This window comes from Somniosus microcephalus, chromosome 12, assembly GCF_052327205.1.
Source record: "Somniosus microcephalus isolate GS21.2 chromosome 12, FLI_Smic_1.0, whole genome shotgun sequence".
Taxonomy (NCBI): Eukaryota; Metazoa; Chordata; class Chondrichthyes; order Squaliformes; family Somniosidae; genus Somniosus; species Somniosus microcephalus.
The window spans coordinates 115,182,719-115,198,270 of NC_140998.1; the positions used below are offsets into that span (position 1 = coordinate 115,182,719).

The following is a 15,552-nucleotide window of genomic DNA, read 5'->3' on the forward strand; positions in this document are numbered from 1 at the left end:
TATGCAGCAGCTATACAAAACCCTGGTTAGACCACACCTGGAGTACTGTGAGCAGTTCTGGGCACCACACCTTAGGAAGGATATGTTGGCCTTGGAGGGAGTGCAGCGTAGGTTTACCAGAATGATACCCGGCCTTCAAGGGTTAAATTACGAGGAGAGATTACACAAATTAGGGTTGCATTCCCTGGAATTTAGAAGTTTTCAAGATATTAAGGGGAACAGGTAGGGTAGAGAGAGAGAAACTATTTCCACTGGTTGGGGATTCTAGGACTAGGGGGCATAGTCTAAAAATTAGAGCCAAACCTTTCAGGAGTGAAATTAAGAAACACTTCTACACACAAAGGGTGGTAGAAGTTTGGAACTCTCTTCCACAAGTGGCAATTGATGCTGGATCAATTGTTAATTTTAAATTGGAGATTGATAGCTTTCTGTTAACCAAAGGCATTAAGGGATATGGGCCAAAGGCAGGTATATGGAGTTAGGTCACAGATCAGCCATGATCTCATTGAATGGCGGAGCAAGCTCGAGGGACTGAATGGCCTACTCCTGTTCCTATGCTCCTATAGACCATGACCCCACTACTGAACATCAAGCCACCATCTCCAAGACTGTCACTGACCTCATCTCCTCTGGAGAACATCCCTCCACGGCCGCCAACCTGATTGTCCCCCAACCCTGCACACCCCGCTTCTACCTCCATCCCCAAGAACCACAAACAGGACTGCCCTGGTAGACCCATCGTTTCAGCCTGTTCTTGCCCCACGGAGCTTATCTCTTCCTATCTCGACTCTATTTTTCTCCCCTTGTCCAGTCTCTTCCCACCTACATCCGGGACTCTTCCGACACCCTCCACCACTTTAACAGTTTCCAGTTTCTTGGCCCCAACCGTCTCTTTTTCACCATGGATGTCCAATCCCTTCTTCCTTGAACAGAGGCCCAACCAATCTCCATCCACCACCACCCTCCTCCACTTTGCTGAACTTGTTCTCACATTGAACAACTTCTCCTTTAATTTCACTCACTTCCTCAAAATAAAAGATGTTACTATGGGAACCTGCATAGGTCCTAGCCAATGCCCGCCTCTTCGTGGGATATGTGGAACACTCTTTGTTCTAGTCCTACTCAGGTCTCCTCCCTCACCTCTTTTTCCAGTACATTGATGACTGTGTCGGTGCCGGTTCCTGCTCTCGCCCTGAACTAGAAAATTTCATTCACTTTGCTTCCAATTTCCACCCTTCCCTCACCTTCACAAGGTCCATCTCCAACTCGTCCCTTCCTCGACTTCTCTGTCTCCATTTCTGGGAATAGGCTATCAACAAATATCCACTATAAGCCCACTGACTCCCACAGCTACCTGGACTACATTTCCTCCCACCCTGCTTCCTGTAAGGACTCTATCCCATTCTCCCAGTTTCTCCATCTTCGTCACATCTGTTCTGATGATGCCACCTTCTATATTAGTGCTTCCAATATGTCTTCCTTTTTCCTCAACCGAGGATTCCCCTCTACCATGATCGTTCCATTTCCCGCATTTCTGCTCTCACCCCTTCCCCTCCCTCCCTGGTAAAATAGATGGGGGAGAGCCAGTGGATGTGGTGTACCTTGACTTCCAGAAAGCCTTCGATAAGGTTCCACACAAAAGATTATCATGCAAAATTAAGGCTCATGGGATTGGGGGCAAAGTATTAACGTGGATAGAGAACTGGCTGGCGGATAGAAAACAGAGAGTTGGAATAAACGGCTCGTTTTCGGAGTGGCAGGCAGTGACCAGCGGGGTGCCGCAAGGATCTGTCCTGGGACCCCAGCTGTTCACAATATATATAAATGATCTGGATCAGGGAATTGGATGCAATATTTCCAAATTCGCTGACGACACTAAACTAGGAGGAGGGGTGGGCTCTGATGAGGATGTCAGGAGGCTACAGTGCGATTTGGACAGGTTGGGGGAATGGGCGGATACGTGGCAGATGCACTATAATGTGGATAAATGCGAGGTTATCCACTTTGGGGGTAAAAACAGGAGGGTAGATTATTATCTAAATGGCAATAGATTGGGAGATGGGGAAGTGCAGAGGGACCTGGGTGTTCTTGTGCACCAGTCACTGAAGGAGAGCATGCAGGTGCAACAGGCGATCAAGAAGGCAAATGGTATGTTGGCCTTCATATCAAGGGGGTTCGAGTATAGGAATAGGGATACCTTACTACAGCTGTACAAGGTGCTGGTGAGACCGCATCTGGAGTATTGTGTACAGTTTTGGTCGCCCCATCTGCGGAAGGATGTTCTTGCCATGGAAAGAGTGCAACGGCGATTCACCAGGCTGATACCTGGAATGGCGGGAATGACCTACGAAGAGAGATTAAATAGTTTGGGCTTGTACTCACTGGAGTTTAGAAGATTGAGAGGGGATCTCATCGAAACATATAAAATTATGGCAGGCCTGGACAGGCTGAATTCAGAGAGAATGTTTCCAATGGCCGGGGAGCACAGAACCAGGGGCCACAGTCTAAAAATAGCGGGCAAATCATTTAAAACAGAGATGAGGAAAAATTTCTTCACTCAAAGAGTGGTGAGCCTGTGGAATTCCCTGCCACAGAGGGCTGTGAAGGCTAATTCAATAAATATTTTCAAGAGAGAATTGGATATATTTCTGAAGGCTAAGGGGATTAAGGGTTACGGAGAAAAGGCGGGGACGGGGTACTGAACTGGTAAGATCAGCTATGATCTCAGACGAAGATCAGCCATGATCTCATTGAATGGCGGAGCAGGCTCGAAGGGCCGAATGGCCTACTCCTGTTCCTATCTCTATGTTTCTATGTTTCTCCCAGAACTATGATAGGGTTCCCCTTGCCTTCACCTTTCACCCCACCAACCTTCACATTCAACGGATCATCCTCCACCATTTCCGCCACCTCCAGCGTGATACCACCACCAAACGCATCTTCCCCTCCCCTCCCAGCATTTCAAAGGGACCGTTCCCTCCGTGACATCTTGGTCCACTCCTTAATAACTCCCAACACCCCCTCACCTTCCCACAGCACCTTACCGTGCAAGCGCAGGAGATACAACACCTGCCCTTTTACCTTCCATCCAGGTTCCCAAACACTCCTTCCAGGTGAAACAAAGATTTACTTGTACTTTTTGCAATTTAGTATGCTGTATTCGCTGCTCACGATGTGGTCTCCTCTACATTGGGGAGACCAAAAGCAGATTGGGTGACCGCTTTGTGGAACACCACCATTCAGTCCACAAGCGTGACCCCGAGCTTCCGGTTGCCTGTCACATTAATTCTCTGCTCCACTCCCACTCTGACCTCAGCCTCTTACACTGTTCCAACGAAGCTCAATGTAAGCTCAAGGAACAGCACCTCATCTTTCGATTAGGCACTTTACAGCCTTCTGGACTCAACATCGAGTTCAACAATTTCAGACCATAACCTCGGCCCCCATTTTTTCAGATGGCAGCTGTTGATAATTCTACTATTCACATTTTCACCTCTTCTAGACCCATCTTTTGTTTCTTTACTTGTCCCATTACCATCTCCTTTTGCCTTGCACCATCATACCTTTTGTCATTAATCTCTCCTGCTTTTTACCCTATCACAGACCTTCCCTTTTGTTCTTTCCTCTCCTCCCTCCTTTCCCTGCCCCTGCACTTGCTTGAAATCTGTTACATCTCTAACTTTTTCCAGTTCTGATGAAAGGTCATTGACCTGAAACGTTAACTCTGTTTCTCTCTCCACAGATGTTGCCTGACCTACTGAGTATTCCCAGCATTTTCTGTTTTTATATGTTTGGTGAAACTCACCTGAAATTGCTGGGAAGTTGTTCCATAATAACATCATTCGTAAAAAATCCAGCAATTTGTGGAGCATCTGAGATATGCCATGAATTCCGATCCTCTACAATTTAAGAACACAGGAACAAGAGTAAGCCATCCAGCTCCTCGAGCCTGTTCCACCATTCAATTACATCCTGGCTGATCTCTATCTTAGCTCCATTTATTGGAGTATTTGGACTGCTCCGCCAATAGGCTCACCATGGCCATTAACATTTAATTCACGTAGCTCAGGCCCCCGTTCAAAGTCAAGGGGGATTGCGGATTTGCTGGATTTATGCCATTATTCCACATTATTGGCACCACAGCAACTTATGCTTGAGATTAATGGCGTGGGTGACCTGTCAGTGATGTGATTTATGGTCCTCACATGGCTCTTAACCTGGAAGGCCAACAAAGGGACAATTACAGCCATGGAATCTCACTCGAGCAGAAATTGTTCTTGAGATTTAAAAAAAAAAAAATTCTAATCTGTTTTGGCTGTCTTTTCTGCTAGTGTTGGAAGACAGTACTTCTCAGGAGCCGTAGCTCTTTCTATATTCAGAAGAGGGCAAAGACATTGCAATGACCTATCCACTGGATATTCCACTGTTTTTGATTATAATGGAGGAGCTGGAAGAGGAGCAGAGGGAGCAGGCGCATCAAGTGAAGCAACATGGCTGGAGACTGAGCAGATCCTGCTATTACCTCCCTTCCCAGAGATAGTATAGGGAAGGAATGTCTTTTCAGGCAATGTCGGTGGTTTGCATGTGCAGACTGCGCTTCAGCAAGGAAGCAATCGGCCACCTTTAAAAAAATTTGTTCACGGGATGTGGGCATCGCTGGCAAGGTCAGCATTTATTGCTCTTCCCTTATTGCCCTTGAGACGGTGGTGGTGAGCCGCCTTCTTGAACCGCTGCAGTCCGTGTGTTGAAGGTACTCCCAGTGCTGTTAGAGAGGGAGTTCCAGGATTTTGATCCAGCGACGATGAAGGAACGGCAATATACTTCCATGTCAGGATGGCGTGTGACTTGGAGGGGAACTTGGTGGTGTTCCTATGCACTTGTTGCCCTTGTCCTTCGAGGCAGTAGAGGTCATGGGTTTGGGAAGTGCTGCCGAAGAAGCCTTGGTGAGTTGCTGCAGTGCATCTTGTAGATGGTACACACTGCAGCCACAGTGCGCTGGTAGTGGAGGGTGTGAATGTTTAAAGTGGTGGATGGGGTGCCATTCAAATGGCTGCTTTGTCCTGGATGGTGTCGAGCTTCTTGAGTGTTGTTGGAGCTGCACTCATCCAGGCAAGTGGAGAGTATTCCATCACACTCCTGACTTGTGCCTTGTCGATGGTAGAAAGGCTTTGGGGAGTCAGGAGGTGAGACACTCGCTGCAGAATTGTTGTTGATACCCTTATAACTTCAGGGCCCTGTCCTCATGCGAGGTCAGCTACTTACGGTCAGTGGGCCCACTCCCACGCATTATGTGCCAACTTGCCCTGCGCGGAGCAAAGAGAGAACACATTATGTGGGTTGCTTGGTTTGAGGCTTCTTTTCAGGCATTGGAATCTTTTCTTTAGCAGAAAAAGGCCGTCAAATTCACCAACGTCATGCTCAGGGTTTCCACCACCTCCTTCCATGCTACCTGACTTATTTTTTTTGAGGAGCTCTTGGACACTCATTCTCCGGCAGCCAATCTCGCCTCCTCTCCACTTCTTCCAAGAGGGCATGGAGGTCCTCATTTCCGAAGTGTCTTTATAGATAATACTTGGTCCATGTGATCTGTTGGACTGGTTATGATCGCCTGAGGGGGACGGAGAGAAATTTTCCAGTGTATTTTTTTCCCGTGGCTTATTTTTTCTTTTTTTTTGCCTCTCGGGAGATTACATGACTATGGGGTTGGATGGAAGGCAGGGGGGAAGAAGTGTTTAGCCATGATGGTCCAGCCATCATGGTGTGGGGCAGACTTGGTGGACCAGCTGGTCTTTTCCTGCCTGACAATTTTGTATGTTCGAATCAGGGACTTTGTGGATGGCGTGCCCAATGACTTATCTCGCAGAACAACCTCACGGCATTATAAAAAGCTGAAACTGGATGGCCGAACTCCGATTCAGGCGTGGCACTGGAGGGTGAGTGACCTGCAAGTTCTAAAAAGACCTTAAATCAACTTTAAAAAGTTACGAACATTTCAAAACAACTTTGCATATACACTTTTCCACAGAAATGTCATGGAGCTGGGGGTGGGCAGAACAGAGAACTTCGGAAATGAAGACCTCCATGCCCTCTTGGAAGAAGTGGAGAGGAGGCGACATTCCAGCAATTTGCAGCGCAAATATAGTGAGCGCCATGTTAATAGTGAGTGCAAGATTCCAATTAACAGTGCTTGCCTCCAAACCCGCCATAGCTGAAACTTCAGGCCCATTAATATACTGTAATTTTAGGATGGCTGCAAATCTATTTACAGAAATACGTATCAAAAAGAAGCAAGAACTGTTGAGTGTGTATACATTTAGCAAAACAGAATGGTGAAAGCATACACCACAAAAGTAGGATCCAGAGGACAGAAGTGAAAATGAGGGCAAACTATTTTTAGGACAAATATCAGTTAAAAATGGCTTTCCTCGTAGGAAGAAACAGGTTTGGAGTAATCTACCAAGAAGATAAAGGCAAAAACATTTTGTTTATTCAAGATTGAAATGATCAAATTGAAGTAAATGGGAGTTAAGTATCAAAGGAAACACCATGTAATACTGCATGAGAAAAAGGCTTCAGTTATTTTTGCTAGTATCTATTAAACATTTCCATTTATGTCCTCTGGGTCCTACTCTTGTGGTGTAAAAATCTGGGTTTACCTTATTTGTATCTTGTACTTTTTGTCCTATCTTTTAATGTGAAATAATGGAATATGCTGCATTTCCATTTGTTTGGAAATTTATTTCATTTTGTTTTGTTCAAAATGCAATTAGATGCTGAGATGGGAGGATGAACTTCACTGGGTCGTTTTGCTTTTTCTTATGATCTTGCTCTCACTTAAGGTTCAACTATACAAATGTGAGCTCCAGGTAGAACCTCATCCCTCTCATTCTCAACTATGGGTGTGCTCCTGGTTAATGGATGGAAAATTGTGGGGAATGCACCTGCAATTTCCTGCTATGTGCTGCCGACGGGCAAAGCTCCACCCTCCACCCCCAGTGCGCATTCATAAAATCTGCACTTGTATACCCTCACGCAGTCATTGTTCAGCAAAGGTCACAGGAGCAAGAACCCAGGCTGATTTTTCCCCTCCCTAGCTCAGGAGCACCAAGCCAATTTTAGCACCTCAGTTGCTGGCCTGGTTGATATCGGCTAACTCAGCACAGACCAGGAATCGGTTAAACTGGGGACCCTTCTCGTTTGTATGGCATTGTCCTACAGTAGGTAGTGCCTTTATCTCCTAGCCCATCAGGGAAGCTCTGGAAATTACTTTCATGTAATAATTTTCTGGCAGCACTATTTGAATTGGAATGAAGTTAGGGCATGTTTACACTGAAATTTCAACATCACGGTGAAAAGGACTTGAAAATTGCAGTACAATTCTCGACTCCAGAGGGGAACAGTGCAAGACCCCTTTCTGGGCACTTTTTAAATTCACCTGGAATGGATTTAAATGTATTGAGAGTGTGAATGCTCCTACCTATGTTCATGAGACATAAAATTTAACGTTTGGAGATACACAGGTGGTCAGTCAGCAATAAAGAGAAAAGATACGTTATTAACATCAATTTAGAATTTGGAATTGTGGAGTTGAACCCACTCCAGATTGCATGCATGTCTCTTGCATACATAGCTTTGCCAATATGATAATCCTGCAGTTTATGAAATTTGGTATGCAGGTCCGAAAAATGTAATGGCCCATAATTTCCGATAGGAGGCTTTCTGCGTGCAGATGCCTCCTATCGGAAAACAAGCTACAAACTTACCCGAGGGCTCCCAGGGTCTGGACATTTCCGTTCCTGGGCCTCTCCAAACTCAAAATGCGCAGGGCCCACGTATCCCAGCGGCGCATGCGGTTCGCAAGCGTACCTGGGATCACGTGGGCCATGGGGAGCCAACAGGAGCAGGGAATCTCCCTTCATACTTTTGACAGATAGACCTGTCAAATATATGAATGGAGATCACCCCAAAAACACAGTAAAATATTAAATAAATTTTTAAAAACCATCGCTTTTTAAAAGGAGTTAAAATTACAATAAATTAAATATTTTAAACAAAAATTTAATTTTTTGGAAAAAATAATTAAAGTTTTTTACAGGGCTAAGAGTAAACGTAACTTTTTTTGGAGGGTGAGTGACCTGCAAGTTCTAAAAAGACCTTAAATCAACTTTAAAAAGTTACGAACATTTCAAAACAACTTTGCATATACACTTTTCCACAGAAATGTCATGGAGCTGGGGGTGGGCAGAACAGAGAACTTCGGAAATGAAGACCTCCATGCCCTCTTGGAAGAAGTGGAGAGGAGGCGACATTCCAGCAATTTGCAGCGCAAATATAGTGAGCGCCATGTTAATAGTGAGTGCAAGATTCCAATTAACAGTGCTTGCCTCCAAACCCGCCATAGCTGAAACTTCAGGCCCATTAATATACTGTAATTTTAGGATGGCTGCAAATCTATTTACAGAAATACGTATCAAAAAGAAGCAAGAACTGTTGAGTGTGTATACATTTAGCAAAACAGAATGGTGAAAGCATACACCACAAAAGTAGGATCCAGAGGACAGAAGTGAAAATGAGGGCAAACTATTTTTAGGACAAATATCAGTTAAAAATGGCTTTCCTCGTAGGAAGAAACAGGTTTGGAGTAATCTACCAAGAAGATAAAGGCAAAAACATTTTGTTTATTCAAGATTGAAATGATCAAATTGAAGTAAATGGGAGTTAAGTATCAAAGGAAACACCATGTAATACTGCATGAGAAAAAGGCTTCAGTTATTTTTGCTAGTATCTATTAAACATTTCCATTTATGTCCTCTGGGTCCTACTCTTGTGGTGTAAAAATCTGGGTTTACCTTATTTGTATCTTGTACTTTTTGTCCTATCTTTTAATGTGAAATAATGGAATATGCTGCATTTCCATTTGTTTGGAAATTTATTTCATTTTGTTTTGTTCAAAATGCAATTAGATGCTGAGATGGGAGGATGAACTTCACTGGGTCGTTTTGCTTTTTCTTATGATCTTGCTCTCACTTAAGGTTCAACTATACAAATGTGAGCTCCAGGTAGAACCTCATCCCTCTCATTCTCAACTATGGGTGTGCTCCTGGTTAATGGATGGAAAATTGTGGGGAATGCACCTGCAATTTCCTGCTATGTGCTGCCGACGGGCAAAGCTCCACCCTCCACCCCCAGTGCGCACTCATAAAATCTGCACTTGTATACCCTCACGCAGTCATTGTTCAGCAAAGGTCACAGGAGCAAGAACCCAGGCTGATTTTTCCCCTCCCTAGCTCAGGAGCACCAAGCCAATTTTAGCACCTCAGTTGCTGGCCTGGTTGATATCGGCTAACTCAGCACAGACCAGGAATCGGTTAAACTGGGGACCCTTCTCGTTTGTATGGCATTGTCCTACAGTAGGTAGTGCCTTTATCTCCTAGCCCATCAGGGAAGCTCTGGAAATTACTTTCATGTAATAATTTTCTGGCAGCACTATTTGAATTGGAATGAAGTTAGGGCATGTTTACACTGAAATTTCAACATCACGGTGAAAAGGACTTGAAAATTGCAGTACAATTCTCGACTCCAGAGGGGAACAGTGCAAGACCCCTTTCTGGGCACTTTTTAAATTCACCTGGAATGGATTTAAATGTATTGAGAGTGTGAATGCTCCTACCTATGTTCATGAGACATAAAATTTAACGTTTGGAGATACACAGGTGGTCAGTCAGCAATAAAGAGAAAAGATACGTTATTAACATCAATTTAGAATTTGGAATTGTGGAGTTGAACCCACTCCAGATTGCATGCATGTCTCTTGCATACATAGCTTTGCCAATATGATAATCCTGCAGTTTATGAAATTTGGTATGCAGGTCCGAAAAATGTAATGGCCCATAATTTCCGATAGGAGGCTTTCTGCGTGCAGATGCCTCCTATCGGAAAACAAGCTACAAACTTACCCGAGGGCTCCCAGGGTCTGGACATTTCCGTTCCTGGGCCTCTCCAAACTCAAAATGCGCAGGGCCCACGTATCCCAGTGGCGCATGCGGTTCGCAAGCGTACCTGGGATCACGTGGGCCATGGGGAGCCAACAGGAGCAGGGAATCTCCCTTCATACTTTTGACAGATAGACCTGTCAAATATATGAATGGAGATCACCCCAAAAACACAGTAAAATATTAAATAAATTTTTAAAAACCATCGCTTTTTAAAAGGAGTTAAAATTACAATAAATTAAATATTTTAAACAAAAATTTAATTTTTTGGAAAAAATAATTAAAGTTTTTTTACAGGGCTAAGAGTAAACGTAACTTTTTTTAAAAAAGTATTTAAAAATTATAAATGAGAAGATTTAAAAAAAAAAACTTTTTCAACTCTTTTATGCTGGTAAAAGCAGGCCTTACATCTGCTTTTACCAGGCATAAGATTTCTAAGGGTTTTCTGCGGGCGGAGGTTCTCCAGAAAGTGGAACTCTCCGCCCGCTGAAGCCCTTCTCCAGGGCAGGCGTCTGATCTGTCAAGAGCATTCTTGACAGATCGGAAATGCCGGTTTTCAGCGCATGCGTGTCACATGCCTGAAACCGGCATTTCCAATGTCCCTACGGGTGTGTACACAGCCTGTACACACCCGTAGGCATCGGAAAATACGGGCCATTATTTTAGGTTGATAAAATATAGATACTCATAGTAAGAAACATTTTTACAAGATTTTATTCAAAAGCTTTTGAGAATACAAAATAGATTGTTCAACCCCACATAATTACAAATGAAACTATTTCCTGCAACCCACAGGACAACACTTGTGAGTACTGGTCAATGTTCTACGTAAATAATCTGGACACTTGTACAATGGGATGTCCAACTTTCATGTTCATTCACTGGTATCGGAAACTTTTCTCAGGTTACAGATGTGATTTTTGGAACAAAGAACCATTAGCTTTCTTTGTCTTCTTCAGCTCCACTGCCCTCACTATCACTGTCCCTGCCAGGATGTTCAGGCATTTGTTTATGTTCCTGCTTTGTTGTCTCTTCATCCATATTCTCAGAAATCGACTCTTCAGTTTCTTCTACATTCTCGATGTCTGGAACCGGAACTGGCTCTTTAATTGACTTGGCGACTGGTGGTGGAAGTAACTGCTGCAGAGAAAAAAATTGAAGAATGATACTTAGTGAATATCTGTACAACTGTTGATGGCTGCACTGCACTGACACAATGGATCTGTTAATATCAAAAGAAACCTAAAGCATCTGTGGAAACATAACTAGATGGAACAGATGTTGCAACAACCAGCAATCTCCAGGGTTGTAACTGTACAAATCCATATTTGGTAATGTCATAGTTATCAGCACATCCCAACTTTCACTCTGTAGTCCCATATTCACTATGGGGCCCTGTCCTGCACAAATATATTCCCAGATCAGAAAACTGCATCTTAACTGCTCCTGAAAACAGAGACAATGCGGTGAGAAAGGAAAGGAAAACGAAAGCCAGTTTGCCCACTTGAATCAATCACAAATCAGCACATATTGAGCTTCTACACTCAGTATCTGAAAAGTTAAGCTTGCATTTTCTGGAACAATTATTTTCCACCATTTCCATTTCATTGTTTGCAGTATAATTGAGGCAAGCTTGATAATCTGTCACTTGTCAAAAGCAAATATGGCGAGATCAAAATGTCATCACAGAAAGAACTCAAATATATGCAAAATTTATTGAAAAGCATTGCTGAGGCATCAGGTTTTTTCATTAAATGGAGAAATTATCATAAATATAGAAATAAAAGGATGTAATTATATTTTTCCAAGTTTAAATACAATTTCTCTTCCTTTACAGGGAGTTTGACTTCTCAACTTCATAGGACAAACATTGCAGCAAAAAACACTTAAAATAACCTCAATTGTTTGTGTTTTATAATCATTCTGCCCCACATCTGTACCATCCCATAATCTATTATAGTTGCAGCGTCCTAAACCACTGAGTCAGATGACTTAACAGCAACTTGTATTTATGTAGCGTCTTAAAACATCCCAAGGCGCTTCACAGGAGCGTTGCCAAACAAAATTTGACAGTTAATTAGGAAAACTTGGCCTCTATCCAAAATGATGCACTTGAGGCAGTTATTGTCAGACATAAGCCACACATATAAAGAGCAAAAATTAATTATTTCATAGGCACTAAACCCCTGTAGGCTTGAAAAGCCTATATAGTGTTGCCTCTGTATCAAAAACATTTTCTATGGGTCAGGGATGTGATGTAGGAACACCCATTTAAGATATAATTAATTGAATAACCAAAAAAAGGAGTACAATATATACATCTTAAAAAGTTATTAAAACTTCTAATAGCAGGATTTTAAAAATGTGTGTGTATATTGGAGAAAGGCAGATGTACAAAAAAAAATGAACAGGCAAATTATTATTATTTTTTTTTAAAATAACCTATTTCCACCCTGACCGGAAACTCCTGTCATTTAGTTGAGTCTACTGCTCACCTAAAATGCAGACTTTAACTGCAAAAACACAGAACCTCGAATTTTACACTGCAGAGACGGAAATAAAAACAGCTCTTTACCTTTTTGTATTGGTGCATACTCTGAATCATATGTATGTACATATTGTAAACAAAGTTTGCCATCTCCGGCATGTTTTTGATAACTCGCATTAAGTGGGTTGGAACATTGCCATTCTGGAAAAAAAATGATACCAACAGTTATAACAGAACAATTGCAAAATTACTGCTAGAAGCCAAGTTGCAAAGGAAAGTAGTTTGTCATTTATAAAAAAAAAGTTACCCTTCTATCGATCGGGTGATGCTCAGATGGCACAATGTGTAGCTGGAGCGGTCGAGCAGTCAGCTGATTAAAGGCTGGAGTAAGCTCAAAGCAATTCTGGAACAGCGATACTCTTGCAAAGATGTACAGCCCAAGCCTGGCTCTTGACATGGCAACAACTAATCGCCGAACATCTCTGGATAAAAAGGAAGACAATGCTTAATATCCTGGTTACTGCAACAAGGCTTACTGTTGTAGAAAAACCATCAAGCCTAAAATAAATAAATATTTGCAACTAGTAATTATGTCATTTCAGCAAGGATCATCTGAGCTCAATGCGGTCACCAGTTTTTCGTTCAATAATCCTAAAATTACAAGCTGATAGCTAATGGCCATACAGCAATGCTCATCATTCACTAGCTCAGCCACCAGTTAACTGTGACACCATTTAGGTTAGTCGCAGAAAGATGTACTGTATACATTGTAGTATATCATGTTTTACAATTTAATTTAATTTTTAAACTAGACAATATGGGTTTTCATTACAAATTGAGTTTCTATTTTAATTTATTATGCTCCTGAACTTTTTTTTTTACATTCAAACAGGATCATATTGCCGATTCAACAATGTTAAAAAAAGCAATAGAGTGCATGAGTTACTAGAACTTTCTAGTAAAGCAATAGACTGCATGAGTTACTAGAACTTTCCAGCACATAGTAATCAGCATCAAGGTTCCCATGAAGAACAGCTGATGCTAGCATTGCCAGACTGGTATCTTCAGACACATTCCCCTCATGAAGATCACTGATGCTACCATTCACAAAACTATGAAGCCTGAGGGTAAGACCACCCAGCCTAACCAAAATAAAACATGCAACTTACAATAATTACATTTCTATAGGGCTCCTCATGTGCAGAGATGTCTCAGAGCGTATAAGAATGCACCGTTCACGGTAAACTTGACTGAAGCTAAAGTGACCAAATCTGATGTACCGACAAGCTTTGGGGACAAGAGACTTCTTGGCTAAACATTTGTAAAATAAATGATGCGCTTGCAAGCTGTTTCTTTCCCTCCAAAAGATAAAATCTTGTAAAGTTCTGCCAGAACAAGGAGTCAACCCTCAGATGCAAAAACAAGGACTTTTTCCAACCTCTAAATGTCTGGCCTTGGTTAACTAAGCATTAAAACAGATAGGAAAGTGAGAGAGGGAAAACAACGCTGTTCACAGAGTTCAGGACAAGAATGCTGTGGGTGAGTTGCCAAGTTTTTGGAATATAAAAGATGCTGTAAATTGACCACTCACTGCTGCAGTCGAGGGCAACCTGGTTAGTTGCCAGTTAAAGTCAATAGTCTAGTCACTGCTGAGCTGACCTCTCACTAGTCATAATGGCACAGAAGGAGGCCATTCGGCCCATCGAGTTCATGCCGGCACTCTGTAGAGCAATCCAGTCAGTCTCATTCCCCCGCTCTATCCCCGTAGCCCTGCAAGTGCCTATCCAGTCTCCCCTTGAAAACATTGTGTGTGTCTGCTTCCACCACTTCCGTCGGCAGCGATTTCTGGGTCCTCACCACTCGCTGCGTAAAAAAGTTTTTCCTCACATCCCCCTGTATCTCTTGCCCATAATCTTAAATCTGTGTCCCCTAGTCCATGTACCAGCAACTAGTGGGAACAGCCTTTCCCTGTCTAGCCTATTCAAACCCACCATAATTTTGTACACCTCTATCAAATCACCCCTCAACCTCCTTTGCTCTAATGAAAACAAATCCAGCTTCTCCAACCTGTCCTTGTAGCCAAGGTCCCCCATCCCCGGAACCATTCTAGTAAATCTCCTCTGCACCCTCTCAAGGGCCTTCAGATCCTTCCTAAAGTGTGGTGACCAGAACTGGACACAATACTCCAGTTGTGGCCTAACCAGTGCTTTATAAAGGTTCAGCATAACTTCTCTACTTTTGTGCTCAATACCTATTGATGAAACCCAAGATCCTATATGCTTAGCTTAACCACTCTCTCAATATGTCCTGCCACCTTCAGGGGCCTATGCACATTAACTCCCAGATCCCTGTGTCCTTCACACTCTTTAAAACTGTGCCATTAAGTGTATATTGCCTCTCCCTGTTACTTCTGCCAAAATGCATCTTCTTCTTCTCTTAGGCAGTCCCTCGGAACCGAGGATGACTTGCTTCCACATTAAAAATGAGTTCGCAGGTGACTGATGAGTCCAATGCGGGACCTACAGTCTCTGTCACAGATGGGGCAGACGGTGGTTGAAGGGGCGGGTGCTTGGGTTGACGTGCGCTCCTTGCAAGCTCCAGGGCAACGATAGCAGTACGGCATTCCGGTCTGTCACTGTTGGGGTTGTGCATAAGGGTTCTGACGTTCCAGGTCCCGAACTTCATTTTAAAGGGTGGAAGATGCCTGTGCGTGAATTCTTTTAACGTGGGGTGGCCGTTGCACACCAGCTACCACACGGGCTTGACAGAGCAAGGTCTTGGTCCAATGGCAAGCGGCTCCAAGACGACTGGAGACCAGGCTCTGCAACAACGGCCTAGCGCACGCACGCACGCACACACACCTACTGTCCTCCTCCCTCCTTCCCACAGGTCCTCTTTGCCTGGGTTTCGTAGGATGCATTGTGGTCCTCCCGACCTCGCTGTTGGCCCGTGCTGCACCTTCCCTGGGCCCCGACCCCGCTGCTGGTCCACGCTGCGCCACTCCTGGGCCTTGACCTCGCTGCTGGGCTTGTCCTCGCTCCTGGGTCCCGGCCTCGGACATGAATGATGTTG

At 43.5% G+C, this 15,552-nt stretch overlaps 1 protein-coding gene and 1 long non-coding RNA gene across 3 annotated transcripts in view; one reads left to right on the forward strand and one right to left on the reverse strand.

Moving 5' to 3' along the window:
- Positions 1-6,796, forward strand: part of LOC147109473 (uncharacterized) — a 56,363-nt gene extending 49,567 nt beyond the window's left edge. The window contains exons 3-4 of the long non-coding RNA XR_015080285.1: positions 5,825-5,933; positions 6,026-6,796. This is a non-coding gene — a long non-coding RNA (uncharacterized LOC147109473). The remainder of the gene's footprint in view (positions 1-5,824; positions 5,934-6,025) is intronic.
- A 3,894-nt stretch (positions 6,797-10,690) lies between these two features.
- aqr (aquarius intron-binding spliceosomal factor) overlaps positions 10,691-15,552 on the reverse strand; it is a 126,194-nt gene continuing 121,332 nt past the window's right edge. For both annotated transcript variants that reach the window (XM_086003441.1, XM_086003442.1), the window contains exons 34-36: positions 12,788-12,962; positions 12,568-12,681; positions 10,691-11,132 (exon numbers count right to left, since the gene is read on the reverse strand). In XM_086003441.1, coding sequence (XP_085859567.1) covers positions 10,929-11,132; positions 12,568-12,681; positions 12,788-12,962 — 493 coding nt within the window. In that variant the 3' untranslated portion in view covers positions 10,691-10,928. The remainder of the gene's footprint in view (positions 11,133-12,567; positions 12,682-12,787; positions 12,963-15,552) is intronic.